The 21,624-nt window shown below is 44.5% G+C and overlaps 1 protein-coding gene across 14 annotated transcripts in view; it reads left to right on the forward strand.

The window, feature by feature from the left end:
* The window catches only part of DEPDC5 (DEP domain containing 5, GATOR1 subcomplex subunit), a 138,548-nt gene that overhangs the window by 88,233 nt on the left and 28,691 nt on the right, over positions 1–21,624 (forward strand). For 9 of the 14 annotated variants that reach the window (XM_059408904.1, XM_059408903.1, XM_059408905.1 and 6 more), the window contains 7 exons: positions 173–333; positions 3,933–4,050; positions 4,484–4,651; positions 5,434–5,653; positions 6,944–7,077; positions 12,714–12,822; positions 15,695–15,760. In XM_059408904.1, coding sequence (XP_059264887.1) covers positions 173–333; positions 3,933–4,050; positions 4,484–4,651; positions 5,434–5,653; positions 6,944–7,077; positions 12,714–12,822; positions 15,695–15,760 — 976 coding nt within the window. The remainder of the gene's footprint in view (positions 1–172; positions 334–3,932; positions 4,051–4,483; positions 4,652–5,433; positions 5,654–6,943; positions 7,078–12,713; positions 12,823–15,694; positions 15,761–21,624) is intronic. The other 5 variants (XM_059408906.1, XM_059408908.1, XM_059408910.1 and 2 more) reach the window with 1 other exon arrangement.

Here is a 21,624-nt window from a genome sequence, read left to right on the forward strand (position 1 = left end):
TGATCATTTCTCCCCAAACTGGCTTGTAGATTGTTAGTTTTATGAATCACCATGGAGTGCTTATCAGGGCTGGCTTGTGGAGTCAAAGCAAAACAGAGGATGGGAGTGTGGACTGAGTGTCACTTCGCCCTGGACCAAGCATGTCCATGTGAACAACCGTCTGTTTTCTCAGAAGGGACGAGGAGGGTGTGCAGATGACGGCCCAGCAGGTGTTTGAAGAGTTCATCTGCCAGCGTCTCATGCAGGGCTACCAAATCATAGTGCAGCCCAAGGCACCGAAGCCCAACTCCACTGTCCCACCCCCACTGAGCAGCAGCCCGCTCTATAGCCGAGGTGAGTTGTTCTCTTTGGACTTGGATTTTTTTCTTTTCTACTAAATTCATGTAAGTAGGTTCTCAAGATAGTAGGGAATAGATAAATCCAGGAGAGAATTACTTTTCAACACAACATTTTTTCTTTCTACATGAAGAATAAAGTCTGCTACACCCAGATTTATCTTAAAGCTCTCTTTAATCTACTGCTCTCCTTTTAAGGAAGGGGTGTGACCCAGTTCAGGAATGTTGCAGCCTGGCTTTGGCAGCACCTAGGAGTAGCAGGCACCTGAGCCAGGCCTGAGCTATCAATGTACGTTGCGATTATTTTAAACCCGATATTTATTTCTAGCACAAGTCCTGGACACAGCAGGTTCTCAGATGTTACTTAAACCTGGAATTTATACTCCCCCACCCCATTCTGGCTGCATCTTCTCTTGTTTGTCACTGAAGCTTAGCATGATGAAGCAATAATGGATCATCTGTGAGTAGTAGAGACTAATAAGTGACAGAGACTCAGTGAGGCCATTTGAGGCTCAGCCAGGCTCTGGAGAGTTTTTCTAAAATAAGTCAGGTAGAGAGAATAAAGTATGGGTGCTTAGGATCAGAAAGCAGTGATCACTTCCCAGGACAATCCATTACTCTCCCACTTTCTTTTTATAGCTACTGAGCGTCCCCATTCTCCTAAACTCCCAGTCCAAAGCCTCAGATATCTTTGGCCCCATTAAAGTGCTTCGGGCCAGAGGATCAAAGCAGTGTGATGGGGAGCTTGGTGGTCCTGGATGGACCAGTTGTTGCTTATGATGAGGCTTTGGACTCCCTCTGGATGTTGTTTGAAAACCCATTATGATATTTATCACTTGTTGCCTTCTTTTCATGTTCTAGACTGCACTGAATATTAATCTTCCTGAGTGCCAGGACTCTTTCATCTTCATGTTTTTATCTCCTGCAATGAAAATGATTGTGCCTGGTATACAGCAAAATGGGTTGATAAATATATGAATGAATGAATCGCCATTTATTCATTCATTCATTCAACAGTGTCCTTGTACTTACAGCCCAGTGAGGAAAATAACATTCCCAGTGAGGAAAAATAACATTAGTAAAACTTGAAATATAATTCCTCATTGTGATAAAGATTGTGAGGGAAAAACCAAAGGGCTATGAGTATATTTAATACAAGACTTAATCTGGTCTAGAGGGTCAGGGATGGCTTCCTTGAGGAGGTGATGTTTGAGGTGAGACCTAAACTATGTGCAGGAGTTACTTGGAAGAGAAGCAGTTTGAGAGTGGTGGGCAGGAGTAGGTAGGAAGAGCATGCCAGGCAGAGGGATTAGTATGTGCAAAGGCCGAGTGGTGGGAGGCACCGTGACACTTTCTGGGCACTCAAATGAAGACTGGTGGGGTGGAGTACAGGAAGTAAGCTAGAGATATATTCAGACATGTCAGGAGACCGAGGCCTCACAAGGCCACATGATTTTGTCCTTTATCCCAAGAATAGTGGAATGAATTCACCTTTAGTGTCAATGGCCCTGTCCAGCCTTCCTACCTACTTTTCTCTAGAGTAGCTGATCAGTGTCCCTTAGTGGTTCATAATTCCTCTGGCATCTAGTTCTGCTCTGGCTGATAAATGAACCTTGTGTCATGGCTAGTTAGCCAGAGTCTATAGAAGACCCCTTCTGGCTACTTTTCTCCTTCAATAAATTTAATCCTTTTATTTCTGTAGTAACAGAAATGGTATCATTGTTGTTATAATTACTGGAAAAGTAATTATAAGTAACATTGTGTCTGATTGAAGATTTGTTGACTACTGGTTATGAGAGGGACACTGTTCCGGTAGTGAACAGAACAGCCCTGTCCTCAAAGTTTATTGTCTACTGGATGAGACAGTCGTTGAACTAATAAACCACAAGTATTTATTTGATCACAGGTTGTAAAGAGTGCTGTGCAGAATAAAAACAGGAACTAATTTAGAGTGGGGTCGGTACTGTGCTAGGTGCTCGTGAACATTGTTCCATGACTTCCTGACAGCAAGCAGGGGGTTGCAAGAAAGAACGATGCAGGGATGGGGGACAAGACCTCTTTCTTCCTTTCTTCCTTCCTTCCTTCCTTTTTTTTTTTTTTTAAAGATTTATTTATTTATTTATTTGACAGAGAGAGAGAGAGATCACAAGTAGGCAGAGAGGCAGGCAGAGAGAGAGAGGAAGGGAAGCAGGCTCCCTGCTGAGCAGAGAGCCTGATGCGGGACTTGATCCCAGGACCCTGAGATCATGACCTGAGCCGAAGGCAGCGGCTTAACCCACTGAGCCACCCAGGCGCCCCCTTCCTTTCTTTTTTATTAAAGATTTTATTTATTTGAGAGAGAGAGGGAGAAAGAGTGTGTGGTGGGGGGGGGGGCAGAGGGACAAGCAGTCTCCCTGCTTGATGTGGGGCTTGATCCCAGGACCCTGAGATCATGACCTGAGCTGAAGTCAGATGCAAGCCCACTTTCTAGTTGCAGAAAGGGAGACTTAGAGACTTGACATCCAAGGTTACACCACTGGCAAATGGAAGTGCTGTGGTTTAACCCAGGGTCCTCTGAGTCAAAGCCTGACCTCTTTTAGACAAGTGTGCCCCTCACTGTCACCTAGAAAATTTTCCACAGCCTCTGCTGTCTTCTCTTGTCCTAACAATTCCCATGCTGCTTGCACTGTGTGACTGTCTCTCAGAACTACACAAGAGGAGCCTTTAATTTTGAGATCATGGGAATCTTGTCTTGGCTCCCTTGTCTGTTGAGGCACTAGTTTTACTCTCTTGAGAGCTCGTATTTTTCTTGATTCCTCATAACTTCCCTCTTTCTGATGCCCAACTCAGTTCAACTAATATTTTCAAATACCTGCTGTGGGCATGGCACTTTGCCAGGTGCTCTTGAAAATTTAAAGACAAACAAGATTTGGACCCCGGCTTTGTGGAACTTCCAGTTTGCAGGGTGTGAGATACACACATGGGGAGCCACATCTAGAGTAGAATTCAGACGGCGGATGGGTTCTGCTAGCTTTCTGGAGGAAGTGGCATTTGACGGTGACCTTAAATGACCCATATGATCTTGATTGTGGCCCAGGAAGAGAAGGCAGAAAAAAAGCAATAGGAGCCAATGTTTGGAGAAAAAAGTTCTTTAAGACAGAAGCAGGCTGTGGGAGTCATTGAAGCTGATGCCAGGTTGACCGCCACCCTGGGGTGAAGACCTCAACTGCCAGGGTGGCAGCTTGTGCTGGAGAAGAGTGGAGCTCCATTTCAGTCCCAGAGTTGACTCTTGGCCCATTAACATCTAATCCAGAACTTTTCCTTCTCAGAGGCTGAGGAGTCAGGCTGTTCACCTTTGAGTGCGTCTTCTGGATGCTGTCAGCACTTCTGGGCTCTGTCTGCTGTTGGCTGGCTTAGTAACAGAAAATTCTGCCAACTTCAGGACTTTTTTTTTTTTTAACCAAGAATAAGTCTTTTCCAGGAAACTGTTCCTCAAGAGAAAAAGTTGCTTCTTTTGTTTTTCCTTTTCTGACTGTATATGGAAGAGAAGTTATTGTCTGTTAAAGGAATGAACCTCAACCAGATAGAGGAAATGATTCCACCCCGTCCCTCTATTAGGCCTTGTGTCCCGAAACCGACCTGAGGAGGAGGATCAGTATTGGCTGAGTATGGGCAGAACATTCCACAAAGTGACGCTGAAGGATAAGATGATCACAGTGACACGTTACCTTCCTAAGTGAGTCCTTCCTTGGAAATCTCAGGTTTTCTGTTACTGTCCTGAATTGTTTCCATATCCTAACTTCTGTTTATAATGCCTGCTGTGCACCTAGTGAATTCTGTGACACATTATTAAAACCAACACAGGTTGAGTGGTTGGTTTTCCTGTTCTTAGAATTACTATTTTGTTTTCTAGGGTTATTTACTGTTGTAGTTCACCTGCCTCTAAAAGGGATTTGACTCAGCTTGTAATGTTTAGCTTGATTCTTAGCAAGCCCATTAGAAATAAAGAATGAGAGGATAAAAGAATGACAGAGTTTAAGAAAGGAGATGAGTTGGTTACCACACTTGAGGATTGAATGCCAAGGATGGTGCTAACTGTATTGAGATGGAAAGGGGTGGGAAGGTAGTGATTTTCTTTTGGACTTCTAGGCATGCCCTTTGTTTTTCAGGTACCCTTATGAATCTGCCCAGATCCACTATACCTACAGCCTCTGCCCTTCCCACTCGGACTCAGAGTTTGTCTCTTGTTGGGTGGAATTCTCCCATGAGCGGCTAGAGGAGTACAAGTGGAATTACTTAGATCAGTATATCTGTTCTGCCGGCTCTGAGGACTTCAGGTCAGAAAACATACTTTGGCTTTCCATCCAGCTACCTTGTGTGTGCCTGACTTTGAACATGTCTGTCCTTTTGTTTCTGATTACAAGATGATGTTTGTTTTAGAAAACATGGAAGAACAAAAGCACATCTGCATTAGTGTACTTAATGGCATAGAATTGTACACTGAAGGATGTTAAAATAGTACATTTTGTTATGCACATTTTACCATGAAATGACAGAAACCTCAGTGATGAAGTCCTCTTCGATGGAATGTCAGTGTAGATCATATTCTTAACCTTTTCCTAACTACCTGTGGTATCTCATTTTTTATCTTTAATTTTTATGTGTGATTTAATATTGTGGTGATAAAAAGCCACAACTCCATTGGGTCTGGGTGTACAGAACTGTCCTGACATCTCTGGGATGTAAATTAAAAGTACCCTTTGTGATCTTCCTCTAGAGCTGTGTTTCAAATGAAGCCATGAGATGTAATATTAGACAAACATGTACTCAAGGGGAGAGGACCCCTTACATACATGCTCCAAGGACAGGCTAGAGATGGGACCTTCACTGGGGGTGCCTTTTTTTTTTTTTTTTTTTAAATTTTTTTTAGAGAGGCAGAGGGAGAGAAGCAGACTCCCCACTGGATACAGGGCTTGATCTCATGAACGTGAGATCATGACCTGAGTGGAAGCCAAGGGTCAGACACTCAACCGACTGAGCCACCCCAGTGTTCTGAGAGTGCTTGCATTACCTGCTTTTGTTCACCACCACCCCCTTTTCTCCCTTTGGCCCTTCACAGCTTAATTGAGTCTCTGAAGTTCTGGAGGACCCGTTTCCTGCTGCTACCAGCCTGTGTCACTGCCACAAAGCGCATCACAGAAGGGGAAGCCCACTGCGACATCTATGGGGACAGGCCCCGGGCAGATGAGGAGGAATGGCAGCTCTTGGATGGGTTTATCCGCTTCGTGGAGGGTTTGAACCGAATCCGCAGGAGACATCGCTCAGATCGCATGATGCGGGTAGGGCTCTGTAGGCCCCTTGGGGACTGTGCTTGGTCTCCTCCTATCTTAGGGGCCTCTCTCTGGCCAGTTTATTTACTCTACAATTTATTTTAAATCTAAAACAGTGTGTTCTCCAGTGTAGGGTGAAGGAGGGAGGGATAGGGTACCAGGCGGCCAATGGCAGTGTTCTGTGGCCCTGAGGACACACAGCTTCTTCATGTGCTTCCCAGGTGAGACCTCATGTCAAGCCCAGTGGCTTCTGCTGGGTTACTGAGTAAAAGTCACTCAAGAGGGTAATGGCAGCAATACTTGCTTACTGTTGTATCACTTTTAGAATTTCCAGCACCTTGAGCATTCATTCACCCACACACTACCCAGGGAGGACACTGAAGCCCATGGGGTGGGGATATGGCTGAGGACACCATCCGATAAAGGGCAGAGCCGGAATTCTGGGTGTGTGTATGTATAGTTCTATAAATTTTAACTTTTTTTTTTAATATATAGACTCACATAATCAGGATACAGAGCAGTTCTATCACTTCCCCAAAAAACTCCTCATGCTACCCTTTATCTCACACTTTGCCCCATCTCTAACCCCTGGCAGCCACTGATCTGTTCTCTGTCACTATATTGTTGTCTTTTCTAAAAGTCATATGCACATAATCACATAATATAATCTTTTGGGAAACTGCCGCCTTTAACTCAGCACAATGCCTCTGGGATTCATCCAAGTTTTCCTTTTTAGTGTGAGTAGAACTGCATCATCAGTTATGTTTTTAACCCCAAGTTCAGTGTTCTTCCCCATACACTGGCTACCCTTTGTCCACAGCCTTGCCTATGACGGGAAACATTTCAAAAAAAAAAAAAAAGAAAGAAAAGATTTCCTAAAGACCCTGCATGGTGGAAAGAGCTCTGGTCTTGAAACCAGATGATTAGAGCTTGACCTCCAGCTCCAGTGGGATTCACTATAAGTCACTTAACTTCTCTGGGACTCAGTTTCTTCTTCTGTGAGTTAGATAAAACATTATTTACTTCCTAAATCCAGGACAAGGGTGAAAAAATCTGTGGACTCCACCTCAAAGAGGCAGTTTATTTTGAGTCAGTAGGCATTCAAGCCTTCAGCTTAAGCAAAAAAGCAGTTTTCAGCATTTACCGAATAACAAGGGTCTGTGTTGCTTGCCTCTGTGAATTGGATTCCCAGAGGGCCTGACGCACAGCAGTTGCAGGAGGCACTCTCTGGGCTGTGAGTGGCATCCACTGAGGGAGCCCACTTGGGCTGATGGCCTTATTTCCTCTTGTCTGCTTTAGAAAGGGACCACCATGAAAGGCTTACAGATGACCGGGCCCATTGCCACACACTCCCTTGAGTCGGCCGGCCCCCCTGTTGGGAAGAAGGGAACCTCAGCTCTGTCCGCCTTGTTGGAGATGGAAGCCAGTCAGAAGTAAGTGCCTGCTTGGGAAGAGACTCATCCCCACCCCACAGGCTCCACAGGTTTTCAGTGCCCCACCTTGTGAGTGGGGGTGAAATACAATTTCTATCTGCAAGGAGCCTGAAATTAAGAAAAAGGTGCATACATGAGCCAGAAAGCTGGGTTAATACCTGGTAAGTGTCAAATAACATGAAATATGCCAGACATTATAAGCGTGCAGTCTGGGGCTTAATTTGAGCTACAGATACATTTTCTTTGGCCCACAAAGTGAGGTTTCTATTAGTTTCTTTGTTCTTTTTTAATAGATTTTATTTTTTTAGAGCAGTTGTAGGTTCAAAGCAAACGTGAATGGAAGGAACAGAGATTTCTCATATACACCCTGACTCCCACACCTGCGTTGATTCCTCCATTGTCAACACCACCCTCCAGAGTGGTCCGTTTGTTAGAATTGACAAAGCTGTGTTGACACATCATCATCATCCAGTGTATATTCTGTGGATTTCAGACAAATTTATAATGACATGTAGCTACTGTTACAGAGTAGTTTCACTGCCGTAAAGGCCCAAAATATTTTTTAAATAGCTGAGCCACATTTTTTAGTTCGGAGATTTTGAATACAAATCTGGATTTTACAGGAAATTATATAGTATACACAACATGATACGTGATTATATTATATGTAAAACCATATATTATAGACAATATACACAACACTGTATTATAGATAATAGATAAAATCCAATCTTTTGAGAAATAGAAGAGCCTCAGTTATAGTGCTGCATGCATACTCACGTGCCTACCCCGCCATGGGAGGACTGGTGCTTTAGAATGGGCACATGCCCCCTGGTTTATTGGAAAACCAGCACACCCTCTGGTCTTGGGCTTGCCCTGTTCCCTCAGGCATGTGACCTGGCTAGCTTCTCTAGGCATTTGTGTGGTCCCTTCATAAACAGTAAGCACTCCATTTCCCAGGATGCCAGTGGGGCCATATCTTGCCTGGAAGGGCAGTGACAGCATCACAGGAGGGGGGATTTGAGTTGGCCTTGGAGGAAAGGAAGTATCTATACAGAGGGACAAGGAGGGAACTTGGGCAAGAGGAGAAAATACCTCTGTGTGCAGGTGGCACCCACTGTAGGAGCCTTTCCTGCCCCTCTGTCCTTCCAGCCAACTCAGATTCTGTGCTTCCCAGCATCTCGGGCCAACATGCATCAGAGCCTTTACCAGAATTCTACCAGGGTTTACTCATGTTCCCCCTGGCTTGCCTGTGCTCTGAGAATAGAGGCTGTGTGTTGTGCCTGGAATATAGGATGTGCACAGTAAATAGTCATGGAATGATAGAGGAAAGGATACTGGGGGTCCCTGTACAGGTGTTAGGGGAGGCTAGACCTTGTCTCTCTGGTGTGAGAGGCCATGTGGTGTCCAGCAGGTACCTGTGTCCATTAGGCTTTCCACGTGTCACGTCGAGTGACCTTGAGGCATAGTGGAGTTGCAGTTGGACAGACAGGTGGGAACATGGATGCCAGGCTATCCTTGCATGTTCTCATAGCAAGAGGGATCCTTTGCAAGTTTTCTTGTTTTATTTTAATGGAAAATTTCAAACAGATAAAGTAGACTAGTATAATAAATCCCTGTTTACCTGTCATGGCAACTTCGCAACTCATGGCCAGTCTTATTTCATTTATATCCCGCTTGTTCTCACCTTCCCTTTTTATTCTTTATTAAATTTCAAGCATCATATCTCTTTATTTAAAATATTTCAGTATATATCACTGAAAGAGAAGTACCCCTTTAAAAAAAGTCCCAATACTGTAATTTGTCTAAAAGATTATAGTCATTCCTTAATAGCATGAAATATCCAGTCAGTGTCTTTGACAGAAGTGTTTTCAGAGATGAGCCCCATGTATAGGAAGGCCTGGGACGTGGGCCTCAAGAGACAGAGACTCTTTGGCAGGCTCTCAGTAGTCAGGCAAAAGGCCACAGAAGATGGAGGGACGGTGATTAAAAAAAAAAAGGAAAGGAAGGGAGACAGGGAGAGAAGGGAACCTGGCGGGGACACTGGGGTGGTAAATGAGAGGAAGAGAGCACATGTAGGCTGGGCTCATTACTGAGGGAACTGGGTCCTCTTACCTTCGTCTGACCAAGGGAAGAGCTCAGAACTCAGCCTGGCAGGTCCTCCCTATAACTAATCACAGATCTTTCCTGCTAGAAAAAAGAACAAGGAACATATGTTGCTGGGAGGGGTGTGAAGCTGGGGGTGGGGGTGGGGATCTTATTTTAATTTGTCAGTGAGTCACCATTTAGTATGCTCCAAGGAGCAGCTTTCTGCTCAGCCTGGAAGAAGCAGGGTAGTTGGGGTGGGAGTGCCCCCCCCCCATGTGTAGGGAGAGACTCTCAGCTAAACCCCCAGGAATAGGCAGGACAGAGAGACCCAAGACTTATTCTCTCCCCAGATGACTGCTCTTGGGTGACTTGCTGCGTTTTCTCAGTGCAGGAGGTAGAGCAGAGGGAGCCAGACCTTTATATAATGTTTGCTCACATAGCATTTTTTATTTGTGCGCTTTTCTTTTGCTTTTGCTGCACTGAGCAGATCCAATTTTGTTTATTATGAAAAACAATGCTATAGCGATATGGAAAAGAATTTTTAAAAATTTCATCTATAGTCCTGCCATCTTAACCATAAACTGTGTTTCTTTCATTTCTCTTCTAGTCTGTATCTGGGGTCAATGTTTAGTCAGACTCTCGTGGAAGACAGAGGCCCCCAAAGTCTCAGCCTTCTGCCCATTGTCTTCATGACTGGGACCAGTCTGGGCAGCTGGTGCTGGCCCAGCTGCTCCTCTTAATAGATGAGCATAACCTGATGACAGCTAAGTCAGGGCAGAAACTACCAAAAAGCAGTTGTCACTGCTTCCATAGAGGCTTGGCTGGCAACCCCATCCCAGCAGAAGGCAGCGTGTCTCTCTGTATGTTTTCACATATACATATGTATAGTAGAACTGCTCGTTTTCGGGCAGGTCCCCTTCTTCTGAGCCATCAGACAAGGAGCCTCCAAACAGGGTTTTACTCGCCTCTGAATCCCTGATTCCTAGTCCACAGTTCCCCACAAGGAAGACAACTCAGTAAATGGGAATTGTCATGTGCATCTGAGGGGACACGGGAGGAGGTGGGAGGTGGTAACCAGGGCTTCCTGTCCCTGCAGCCTTGGGGAAGTACGAGAGAATGTCACAGTGTGCATTTGTGAATGAAGCTCAGAGGAAAACACACTTCAGTGTGATAGAGACAGTGTGGTGTAGGGACATGGGAAAGAATTGAGCATTAGTTCTGCTTTTCCTCTATGAATTACACCTCAGAGTAACAAAGTAATTGGTGTAGGGAGGTTTGTGTTTTTTCAGTATTACAGCTCATAGGTACAGAAGGAATGATAGACTATTACCATGTCTGATCTTTAATGAACTTCTGGATCTAACAACGTTCACCAGTGGCCATTAATACCACCAGAGAGAGAGAGGGCCAGACATTACAGGCCTCCAGATAGAAGTACACAACACCACTTAGGAGTTCTTGCCCAAAGTTGAACCTGAATCTGCTCAAGCCATTAGATAAAACTTCTAGTTCTCAGGAGGTAGGAGGCAGAGAGGAACATGATAAACAGTAAAGGGAGAAAATCAGCCCATCCAGCCTATGTGAATTTACAGGACAAATGAGCTACTTTCTTCGATAAATAAATAAAGATATAAAGATATAAAGAGAAATGAAGAGGAACTTATGCCTTAAAAGAGAGTTAAGAGACATAACTTAGTGCAACGTAGGAACCTTAGTTGAAACCTGCTTTGAACAAACAAACTGTACAAGTGATTTTTGGGAGACAGTTGAGGAAATACTTGATACTAGAAAATTAAAAATTTTCAAGTGTATTGGAGTTGTGGTTGTGTTTTTTCACAAGTTATTTTCTTTTAGGGATACAGTGCATACTGAAGTTCTTAATGGGTGAAATAATATGTGAGAGTTCTGCTTCAAAATAATTGGGATGTGTAGCTAAAGGGTAGAGATGAGTCATAATTGGCCCTAAGTATATAATTTGTAGGGACTCATTATCTTAGCTCTTTTACTTGTGTTTGAAATTTTTCCATAATAAAAACTAGAAGAAAAAAAAAAGAGTGTAACAGGTTACCATGGAAACTGATTTTTAATCTCTGGTATGAAATTACTTGACAATCTGTAACAAACATGTCAGAATTTGAGAGTAGGGAAGTCTTACAGACTGGGTTCTTGGGGAGGCAGACTGTGATGGAGTTTAACATGCAGGATTTTTTTTTTTTCCTCATGCAAGATGTTTATTAAGGAGAGTCAGTGGGATAAGCATGTGTAGGAAGCAAGAGTGGACTGAGGGAGAAGCCCAGGTGCAGCATAGCCCCAGGGACAGCTTTGGGCCACCTCTGGAGCTAGAACAGCCTTCAGAGATGAGCCCAGGTGGACCAACATGGCCAGACCTGCACACTTCCTCATGGATCATTCATTGTCTATGGGCTGCTCTGGGTGGTGTGGCAAGAGCCTGAACAGGCTGCTGTGCAGTTGGGGCTGTCCCCGAAGGGGCTACAGGTGAGCTGGCTGGACAGTATGCCCAGCTACCATGACAGCAAGGCCACAGCAGAGGGACCTGGGCAGTGCCTGACAGTGCCCACTGCAGGAAGTATATTTTGCAATAATAACGAAGATTTAAGACTATATATAACGTGAGACTTCTGGAATCTTCCAAACAAAAATTCAGTGATGTGTTGAAGCAGTCTAATTTGGGGGAACATTTAAGTTATGATAGCTCATAGTTATTTTTAGTACAGATAGAAGGAAAATAAACGTGGAAGTATACTTTTATGTACATCAGAGCTGAGAGGGATAAGATGTTCTAAGAAACCATTGTTGTCTCTGGTTATGAAATAGTGTCTGTTAGATTCTGTTAGATTTGTGTGGCTGGGGGGCGGGGCAAGGATATCAAGTGTGTGCATTTGAAAAATTAACATGTAAACCTTTGAAATGTATGGGGAGTCAATTCATTTCCCCATCTAGTTTATGCCATGTTAATGCAGCCCTAATTTTCAGAATGTGCTTCTGCTGGTATATTTAATACAAACAGAACAAGTCTTCCCAGTGGATTAAAAAAATGGTGTTCTTGGGCGCCTGGGTGGCTCAGTGGGTTAGGCCGCTGCCTTCGGCTCAGGTCATGATCTCAGGGTCCTGGGATCGAGTCCCGCATCGGGCTCTCTGCTCAGCGGGGAGCCTGCTTCCCTCTCTCTCTCTCTCTGCCTGCCTCTCCATCTACTTGTGATTTCTCTCTGTCAAATAAATAAATAAAATTTAAAAAAAAATGGTGTTCTTGGGTGGAGCCACTCACACCATGTTACTTCACTTTTCAAAGTAATAGGTACTGCCATAGTGCTTCTTAAATTGGGCTCTTTTCTTATTTACCTTGGGGGACTGGTGATTGTCCAGGAAAATGAATGCAGTTAAGGGTATTGTGTTGGGCCTGAAAGAGAAACAAAGCAGAAGTCTATATTTCAGAGGTGACAGCTGACCTGTCTTCATTTCATCTTGGCTGACATGGCCCTTTACCAGGGGCTTTCAGCAAGCTACAGGCGTGTTTTTCCATCTTTCAGGTGTTTAGGAGAACAGCAGGCAGCTGTGCATGGTGCCAAGAGCTCCTCCCAGCCAGCTGAGAGCAGCAACGTTGCCATGACTCCCACCTACGTGGACAGCCCACGAAAGGTAAAGGGGACCACTCCAGCAGGGAGCTGCCTTGTGCTCTCAGGGACCCGAAGTGGAGAAGAAAATGAAGAGTGATTCGAATCCAGGGATGAATGTGCTGAGGATTTGTATGAATTCTACCCTGAATCCTCTTAAGCATTGCCATTTCTGTAGAAGCCGTTTCTGCTCGAAGTTGTAAGGAAGTTAGCTGCTAGATAAATGCAGATATAACACAGTCAGGCTAAACTATATTGGTCAGGTCCCAAGATCTGGCTTGAGCTGTGAAATTGGCCATCTGGTTTTCCTTCAGCTACATCTTTGGCTCTCCCAGACAGGAGGTAGAAAGCTAGTGGGGTAGCTCCTATGAGAGCTCACTCTTTGATAAAGAAATTCCTATCTGTTTGCTTAAACTCCTGAGAAATATAGTCAAATGGAGGCATCCTGTGGGGGAAAAGATCAAAATATGGGGCCTTGGGCCTCTCCTATAGAATAGTAAGTACAAAACTCCATAGGTCAGGCTTTTTGTATCCTTTAAGACCGATACACTTGGCTCTGTCTACTCATTCAGGGAAATTCAGAATGTGAGATCATCTGGTATGGGAGTCAAGGTGAGCTGACTATGCATTGTCTTATCTGGTCTCTATCACTAGAAGATGAAGGAGATTCAATAGATGTATTTTATTTTTCAAAACTGTGGCCAACTTTCATGCTTATAAGTCTGTATATGTATTTCTATTTTTAAATTTCACTTCCATATCTTAAAAATGTCCTAGTCAGTTAACTATTTTTTCAAAACATGATTTAAAAAAAATACACAATATTTCATCATATAGATAGACCTTCATTTATAACTTACTTTTTTGTTAAAAGTGTAGATGGTTTCTTTACCAAAAAGAATTTTGGTAATTATTCCTTAAATTTTTACCGTTATTCTGCACTGTATCACAATTATAAATAATACTGCAAACAGCACCCTTGCACATAATTATTTGACCACATCTCTTTTTATTTCTTGGGATAAATATATCCCATGAGGATGGAGGGATTAAAATCTGAGAAAGAGTATCATCTGAGACTATAGGCAGCTTATATATTCTCTAGACCAGAGGTTGTCAAATCTAAATAAATATTTTAGGCTTTGTGAGCCAAGAGGCAAGATCAAGGGTATTATGTAGGCATTTTTTTTTTTTTAATGTAGGTACTTCTATATTCATTTAAAATTTTAAAAACTACCCTTAGCTCAGAAATTATAATAAACCAGTAGCCAGATCTGCAGGCTGTAGTTTGCTCACCCAGCTCTAGGAAGTGACTTTACGTACAGTCCCAAGGATATGCAGTCTCTGCATAAGGAATGATCTGTCAGTTAAGAAAGAATCTTTTCACGTCTACGTAAATCTCAGTAGCATTAGCCCGTCTGATTCTCTGTGTTCTAGTGGAGAAGGGACACAGATGAAACAATGAGATTGCAAAGGCGCCCTGCGTGCTGCCCGCTAGCTGTTACCCATACTTATTGCCGTCTTTGAGGATTAGAACTAGTCCCTGGGACAGGCCTGAGAAGTAGAGAACTTATAGAACCACAAGCAGTAAGGTTAAAATGCACCAATGGCCAAATATTAGATTGCTGTTCAGAACATTCTTCTCATTTTCCAAATGAATGCTAAAAATCCACATGGATGATTATCATTTGTGGCCGATGTAGATCCCCAAGCAATCAAAGGGAAGTGAAGGTCTTGTGAGATGGTCAAAGGGAAGACCTCTGGGTGACATACTCAGAAATGCCAACAGTGTCTCCAGTCAGCATCTTGTGTTAGGAGGCGAAGAGTGGTCCCTGAACTTGCATCTCCACAGCCACACATTCCCATGATTTTTTACTTGACTTCAAAGTGGTTGATTGGGAAATGGCAGCAGTATGGATGAAATGGACCCTCACATAGTTCAGTGATTCTACTTTGAGAATTGGAGAAAAGTTGTAAGAAAGCAGACTTTCAGATTTATCAAGTGCCATTTCTGAATTTCAGTGATAATGTGGAAAAAGTAAAAGTATTTGGAAGGGACAAGAGGACACTTAATGATTTTAAGAAAGATGGAAGGAGGGGTCTTCGGGAAAGCCATTTTTGTTTCAAATACATGGAATCCTGTACCCCACAAGGGTAGGGTTCAGCAGGGAAGGCAGCTTGAGAGCTCTCCCACCTCCCCTCTCCCATCCTATGAGTGCTTATGTTTCTGACACTATGTGTATTTCAGCTTCTTGGTTATTTTGTTATACAACCAGTGGAGGAGAAGGTATTGCTGCTTCTGGATCCCACCTTTGCCTGCATTGAATCCTTTTCTCCCATCTGGCTGCCGTGTTTATTAACTGAAGACCTCAAACCTCTGTATCTCCCCAAGAGGGCTGCTGGTCACCCAGCCAGGTGGGAGGCCAGGAAGTGACCCCTACAGGCTTTCCCCCACCTCCTCACCAAGCAGCTCTGTGGCCTTTTCCTCTCCCTTGACATAGGTCTGAAGAAAGTTCAGAGCTATGTGGGAGGGTGCAACATCCAAGTGAGGCTCTGATGAGACCTCAGGGAGCTTGGACACACCTTCTATCCCTGTGTTTGCTCCCACACAGATGGGACATTCTGCCTGGGAAGGTGTGAGTTCCTGCTAATGCTTGCATTTGGATATAGTCTTTCTGGGTGGATCGCCCCCCCCGCCCCCGCTTTCTCTCTCTTTTTGTTTCCTCTCCATTCCCCTCATGTGCCCTTGTTTCTCTCCTTCCCTCCTTGTTTTTATTTTTATTTTTTTCTTTCATACCCTTCTCTTTCCCCTGATGGTTCACCACGGGTCCACATTCGTCCCTTCGCTCCCTTGCATTTGCTGCTGCCACCGCTGCTTCCTCCTCCTCTGACTTCAGGACGGGGCCTTCTTTATGGAGTTTGTCCGCAGCCCGCGCACAGCATCGTCTGCCTTCTACCCACAGGTCAGTCAAACTCTGAGGGCTCTGCAGCTCGTGCATGCCTGTCCCATCAGCAGAAGGCTTCTGCTTGGCTCTGAACAGATAGACTTGGGCTGAAATTGAGTTTGAAGAGCAGCTGAAATTGAATTTGGCCTCAGAGGTGTGCATTCCCTTCCATTGGGTTGGTGGCGACAAAGGGGAATGCAAATGATGAATGCAGGAGAGCAGAGGAACCATCAGGATCGATGCTCTTGTTTCCCGAGTCTGCTTCTTTCTGCCATGTAGTTGCCACCAATTCTCTGCCACATCAGCAGCATCTTCCCTTTCAGGTGTTTTGTCCATCTAATAGAAGCAATGTGAAATATGCTTTCTTAAGAACTGAGCACTTACTTTTTTCCTCCTAATGCAACCTGATAAATTCATAGCAGTGTGGCAGGAAGTGGTCAAAAACAGCAAACATTTATTAATAGGGCATACGCTTCATCATAGGTTTAATGATGGGTGACACTGGGCAGCTTGCCTCGCCTCTGGACTTCCCTTAACTCATTTAGTCCAAATAAAGGGTTTGAACCAGACCTCCATAGGCCTTCCAAGACTAAACAGTCTTGGAAGTCTTAGTTGCTCTGTGCCAAACACATAGTGTTCTCTCATCTCATTCTCACTACCTAACCTGTGAGTTAATTTATCGTAAGTTGTTAACATGGAGAAATTGAAGGACAAAGAAGTTGTGCTTTACATAGTACAGGGTTGAGCTGGGATTTAAATCCAGGACCGGGGCGCCTGGGTGGCTCAGTGGGTTAAGCCTCTGCCTTCGGCCCAGGTCATGATCCCAGGGTCCTGGGATCGAGCCCCACATCGGGCTCTCTCCTTGGCGGGGAGCCTGCTTCTCCCTCTCTCTCTCTCTCTCTGCCTGCCTCTCTGCCTACTTGTGACCTCTCTGTCTCTCTCTGTCAAATAAACAAATAAAATCTTTAAAAAAAAAAAAAAATTAAAAAAAAAAATAAATAAATCCAGGACCAACAGGCTTGACTTGTGACCCCTGCTCTGTGATTGGCTTTAGTAATTACTGTTCTGACAGGACCTAGGGGAAGGGAAACCAGACTCTATACCCTTTTTCAAGGCCCCTAAATATACGAAATTGACTAAGTTACAGAGATTTGAAAGAATTGAGAGAGTTTAGGGATGCCTGGGTGACTTAGTCAGCTAGGCATCTACTTCGGCTCAGGTCATGATCTCAGGGTTCTGGGATTGAGTCCCACATTAGGCTACCTGCTCACCAGGGAGCCTGCTTCTCCCTCTTCCTGCTCTGCCTGGCATTCCCCCTGCTTGTGTGTTTTTTTTTTCTCTCTCTCTCTTTGGCGAATAAATAAAGTCTTAAAAAAAAAATAATCCACAGGGCTTATGCAGAGAGAGATGGACTGAGGAGGACAGGACTTTGGAGGTTCAAAGGCAAAGGTTAAGGGATCCCTATCTGGTGATATTCAGAAAGCCAACATTGATTTAGTCCTCACTCTGCCAGCTACTGTGCAAAGGGTTTTGCACACGCAGTCTTCTTTGAGGTATTGGTGTTATCCCCCCGTTTTCTAGATAAAGATACTGAGGCTTAATACATTACCTGGTCAAAGGCACACAAATCGTGAGTGGCTGAGCCCCTGCACCATTTAGCACACGTACCTGGAGGGAAAGGGGGTAATGAGCATTGGAGTCTTCCCTTTCTTAAGAGGTCAGATGATGCTGTGCTTGTCTCTGCAGGTCTTCAGAGGTCTGCACTTGCCTCTTCCCAGTGAGCTGTGTCACCCTGGGCAAATCCCGATGGGGATCTCTGAGTTCTAATCAAGAATCTCTGATCTCTGAGTGTGGGAGGCACGCTGCATTTTTGGTTTAAATCAAACTCAGGGTGGACTTATTAACCTTTTACTTTCTAACAAGAGACTGTTATGAAAAGTTTTTGACTTGGATTAGAATTTAACATAAGAAAAATCAGCTGAGCCAGAAGGGAATTATTTTATAAGTCCCATAACGATGTAGCAGTCCACACAGCTTCACTTGGCGGATTTCCAGGTGAAACAAAAATGGACAAGTTCCCACAGTTGGAAATCACGTATAAAAATGAACTGTTGGGAGAGGCACACGAATAAAGTTTGTATTAGTGACCAAGTATGTTGTTAAGCTTACACATAAATCAAAAGATTGTCTCTGCTCATATATAGTAAGGGATCCTCTATACTGACACAAAATGAGATTGTGCTCAGTTTGTTTTTGTTTGGTTTATTTATTATTGTTGTGTTAAAATATACGTAACATGGAATTTGCTGTGTTTGTTTTCTACCATGATATGTGGAGAGTGGAGTGGGGCACTGGAGTCAGAAGGCTCCTTTCAGATTTCGTCTTCAGCACTGTACCAGGGAGCTGCTTTAGGCATGTGAATTAACCTCCTGAACTTCAGTTTCCTCATTTGAATAAAAATATCTTCCTTGTAGGATAGTTTTGAGGATTATAAAGAATATGCATTTCTCAACAGACTTCAAGGGAATGAAATCCCATAAAGCATTTTTCTGTGCACCGAGCAGTTAAGTAACAGGTCAAGGACAACTAGGTAACTAGAAGAGCCCTACATATTTGGAAACTAGGTAACGCACTTCTAATAATGCCTGACGTAGGGACAATGTCGCAGGCTGCATGGGATGTGGTGGCTGGCTAGTGGCTGGGATTAGCCTAGGATTCTTACCGTGCCAGGTTTCTGTGTCCATTTGGGACAGCTGCTTATTAGAGCCTATTCGCCATTCCAGCAGCCTCTGCTCTCCACCCCAGTTCCCAGACCAGGAACCGCAAAGAATGGGTCATGAGCTCCTTAAGAGACTGGTGCTACGTGTTAAAAGACTGTCACTCCCTACTGAGCACCTGGGTGACTCAGTTGTTTGGACATCTGCCTTCAGCTCGGGTCGTGATCCTGGGGTCTGGGGATCGAGCCCTGCATCAGGCTCTCTGCCCAGTGGGGAGCCTGCTTCTCCCTCTCCCTCTGCTTGCCACTCTCTCTTTCTCTGTCAAATAAATAGATTTTTTAAAAAATCTTAAAAAAATAAATAAAGACAGTGTGTTGGCTCTGGCATCAGACTGATTGTGAGCCTTTTGGCAGCTGCACTAACCTCCCTGAACCTCAGGTTTCTCATCTGTAGAATGAATGGGACTAGTCATGTTTTCTTTGTAGGCTTGCTCTGAGAGGGAACTGAAATGAAGCTTCTGTGTGATTAGTTTGGACCCTGGCATGTAGTACCTTCCCCCATACGTGTATCTGTGTGTGGGAGAGGGAAGGGAGGACAGGGGCTGAGGGTACCAGGTATTGACCCAGCTTGATTGGGCCATTAGCTGTTTTTCCTGAGTGTGTGTGTGTGCGTGCATAAAAATGCACTGGACCTGGGTGACGTGTCCTGCGCCTTTTATCTCTGAAATTCGGGATGACCCTGTAGGACCTTGCAATGTAAGTCCTCCAGCTCTGAGTCGCCAGGACTTTGCCTGTGATTTTTGCCCTTCACAACAGCTTTCTACTGACAAGGGGTTCCTTCTGGTCAAAGGGGGTAGGAGGGAATCACCCTGACTCTGACTCTGCTCAGGGAAGAAAGTGCCTGTAAAATTAAAACAGACAGCAATGTGCAGAGGGTTCCAGGTAACAGGGCTGTGCACCAGCCGTGGAAACTAGTTCCTTGTGCCACCAATTCATCATTCTAATGATAATGAACCTGTCACTCTATCTGATAACCGGAACAGAGCTACTCAGTGCTTTCTGGAAATCGATTTTTATCATCACAAACTGACACAAGCATTTAGAGGGTATGAGAAGCCCTTGGTAATGAAATTTTCCTCAGAATTCAGCCTGGTATCTTTAGTCTGTGGTTTGGAGCTGGAGGGAATATCATAGTCAAGAGGACAAGCCCCTGCCACCTGAGGCCTGAGCTTATGTTAGGCTTTCTTCCCTCCCCCATCCTCTGACCCCCAGCCCGTTACTCTCAAAGCAGGCATGGGTCTCAGGGGCTCACCCCAGCAAGGACTCACCTCCTTTTCTCCTTCATTTTTATCACCAGTCCCTGTGACCATTTCTCACGCTGGTCCTGAAGGAGCTTCCAGCGTGGTTTCCTTGCTTCCATCCTGGCTCTTGGCAGTCTGTTTCCCAGCCCAGGGTTTTGCTGTAATGGAATACCATAGACTAGGGGCTTAAGGGGTGCATTGGCTTCTTCGAGTTCTAGAGGCTGAAAAGTCCAAGATCAAGGTGCCAACACATTCGCTTCCTGGTGAGGGTCTCCTTCTGGCTTGCAGATGGCCGCCTTCTCTTATGTCTTCAGGTGGCAGATATAGAGAACTGTGGTCTCTCCTCCTTTTACAAAGACATTAATCCCATTATGACTTTACCCTCCTGCCCTCATCTAAACATAATCAGTTCCCAAAGGCCCTACCCCCAAATATAATCACATAGGGTTTAAGGCTTCAGCATGTGAATTTTGGGAGCACATATTCAGTCCTTAACATGTGGCTTTCTTCCTTTAGGATAAAGGCCAAAATCCTTATGATGGCCTGGAAGGGCCTGCATGATCAAGGCTTTCCCTCCCTTTCCAACCTCATCTCTGTCATCCTCTTCGTCACTCTTGGACTCCAACGACAAGAGCCTTTCTCCACACTGCTGTAGGCACTAAGTTTCCACCCACAGTGCCTTGGCATGCACTGTTCCCTCTGTGCCTGGTTAACTCCAAGCCATCTAATCAAATCCTACATCTTAAAGATTCATACAGCTCCCGTGCCCCTCCTTTCTGCTCTAATCCTGGTTCCACTTCTGTGTTTGTATGGCTGGGATTTGATTAGTGCCCAACTTCATGAGACTATAGGCCTGTAGGCTCCCATAGGGCAGCTGCCATGTCTGTGTTGCTCACCGTTGATTCTTCAGCACCTGCCTGGCATTTAGGAGGAACTCAGTAAGTACTGCCTGAGATATACTAATGGGGGAGATAGACACAAAAATGTTTGTTTGAACAATGGAACAACAACAAAAAAACCCAAAAAACCCTTTTCTTTTCTGTGGATAAATTAATTTCTTTTCTGTGGAACCATTTTGGCTTAAGTATGTGGGGGATTGGAAAAGGCTCCTAGCCCCCAGCAGGTGTGCCCTGTGATGGCCCCAGAGATGCTCCCATAGGCCCCCAGGCTGTTGCAGAGTGCACTTTGAAGCCACAGCTGTTAGGGCCCAAGTTTTTGGCATGCTTGTGGGAACCCAGGGAAGTCAGAGTCAGTGACCAAAAGTGGACTTTTTACCCTTTGATCTGTTTTCTCTATTTGGAGACAAGAGTGAACAAAAGGCTCATGTTCCTGGGGGCTTAGTTCTACCCTCCCCCCAGAGGACCTTAGGGTCATATTAATCAATCGTTGCCCTCACCTAAACTCTTCACCATCAGTCAGGCTCTTATCAGAAATCTCTGTGCAAGGCTTTTGCCATGAGCACAGTTTTACCTGCAGGACATTCATCTCATTCCCAGCTCCTGAAAACATGTTCAGCCTTGCTGTGCATTTTTAACTCTTGAAGTGGTTGCAAATACTTAAAAATCAGGAAATTTCATACAGAACACAGGTTTCTGTCTTGTATTATAAAATAAGCTAGATTTGGGTCCTGGTTTCCTTCCCAGCAGTGTGGCCTTTCCTTTTTTTTTTTTTTTTTTTTTTGGTAATAGCCAGCTGTGCTGATATATATCAATAGTCCCTATACATATTTTCATTTTGCCACCTTTGCTGTAGAACAGTGTTGTCCACTAGAACTTTCTGTCATGATGGAAGTGTTCTGTATCTGTGCTGTCCAACACAGATGGTTAGTCACACATGGCTAGTGAGCATTTGACAAGAGGCTGGTG

The sequence above is a fragment of the Mustela nigripes genome, chromosome 8, assembly GCF_022355385.1.
Source record: "Mustela nigripes isolate SB6536 chromosome 8, MUSNIG.SB6536, whole genome shotgun sequence".
NCBI classification, from domain to species: domain Eukaryota; kingdom Metazoa; phylum Chordata; class Mammalia; order Carnivora; family Mustelidae; genus Mustela; species Mustela nigripes.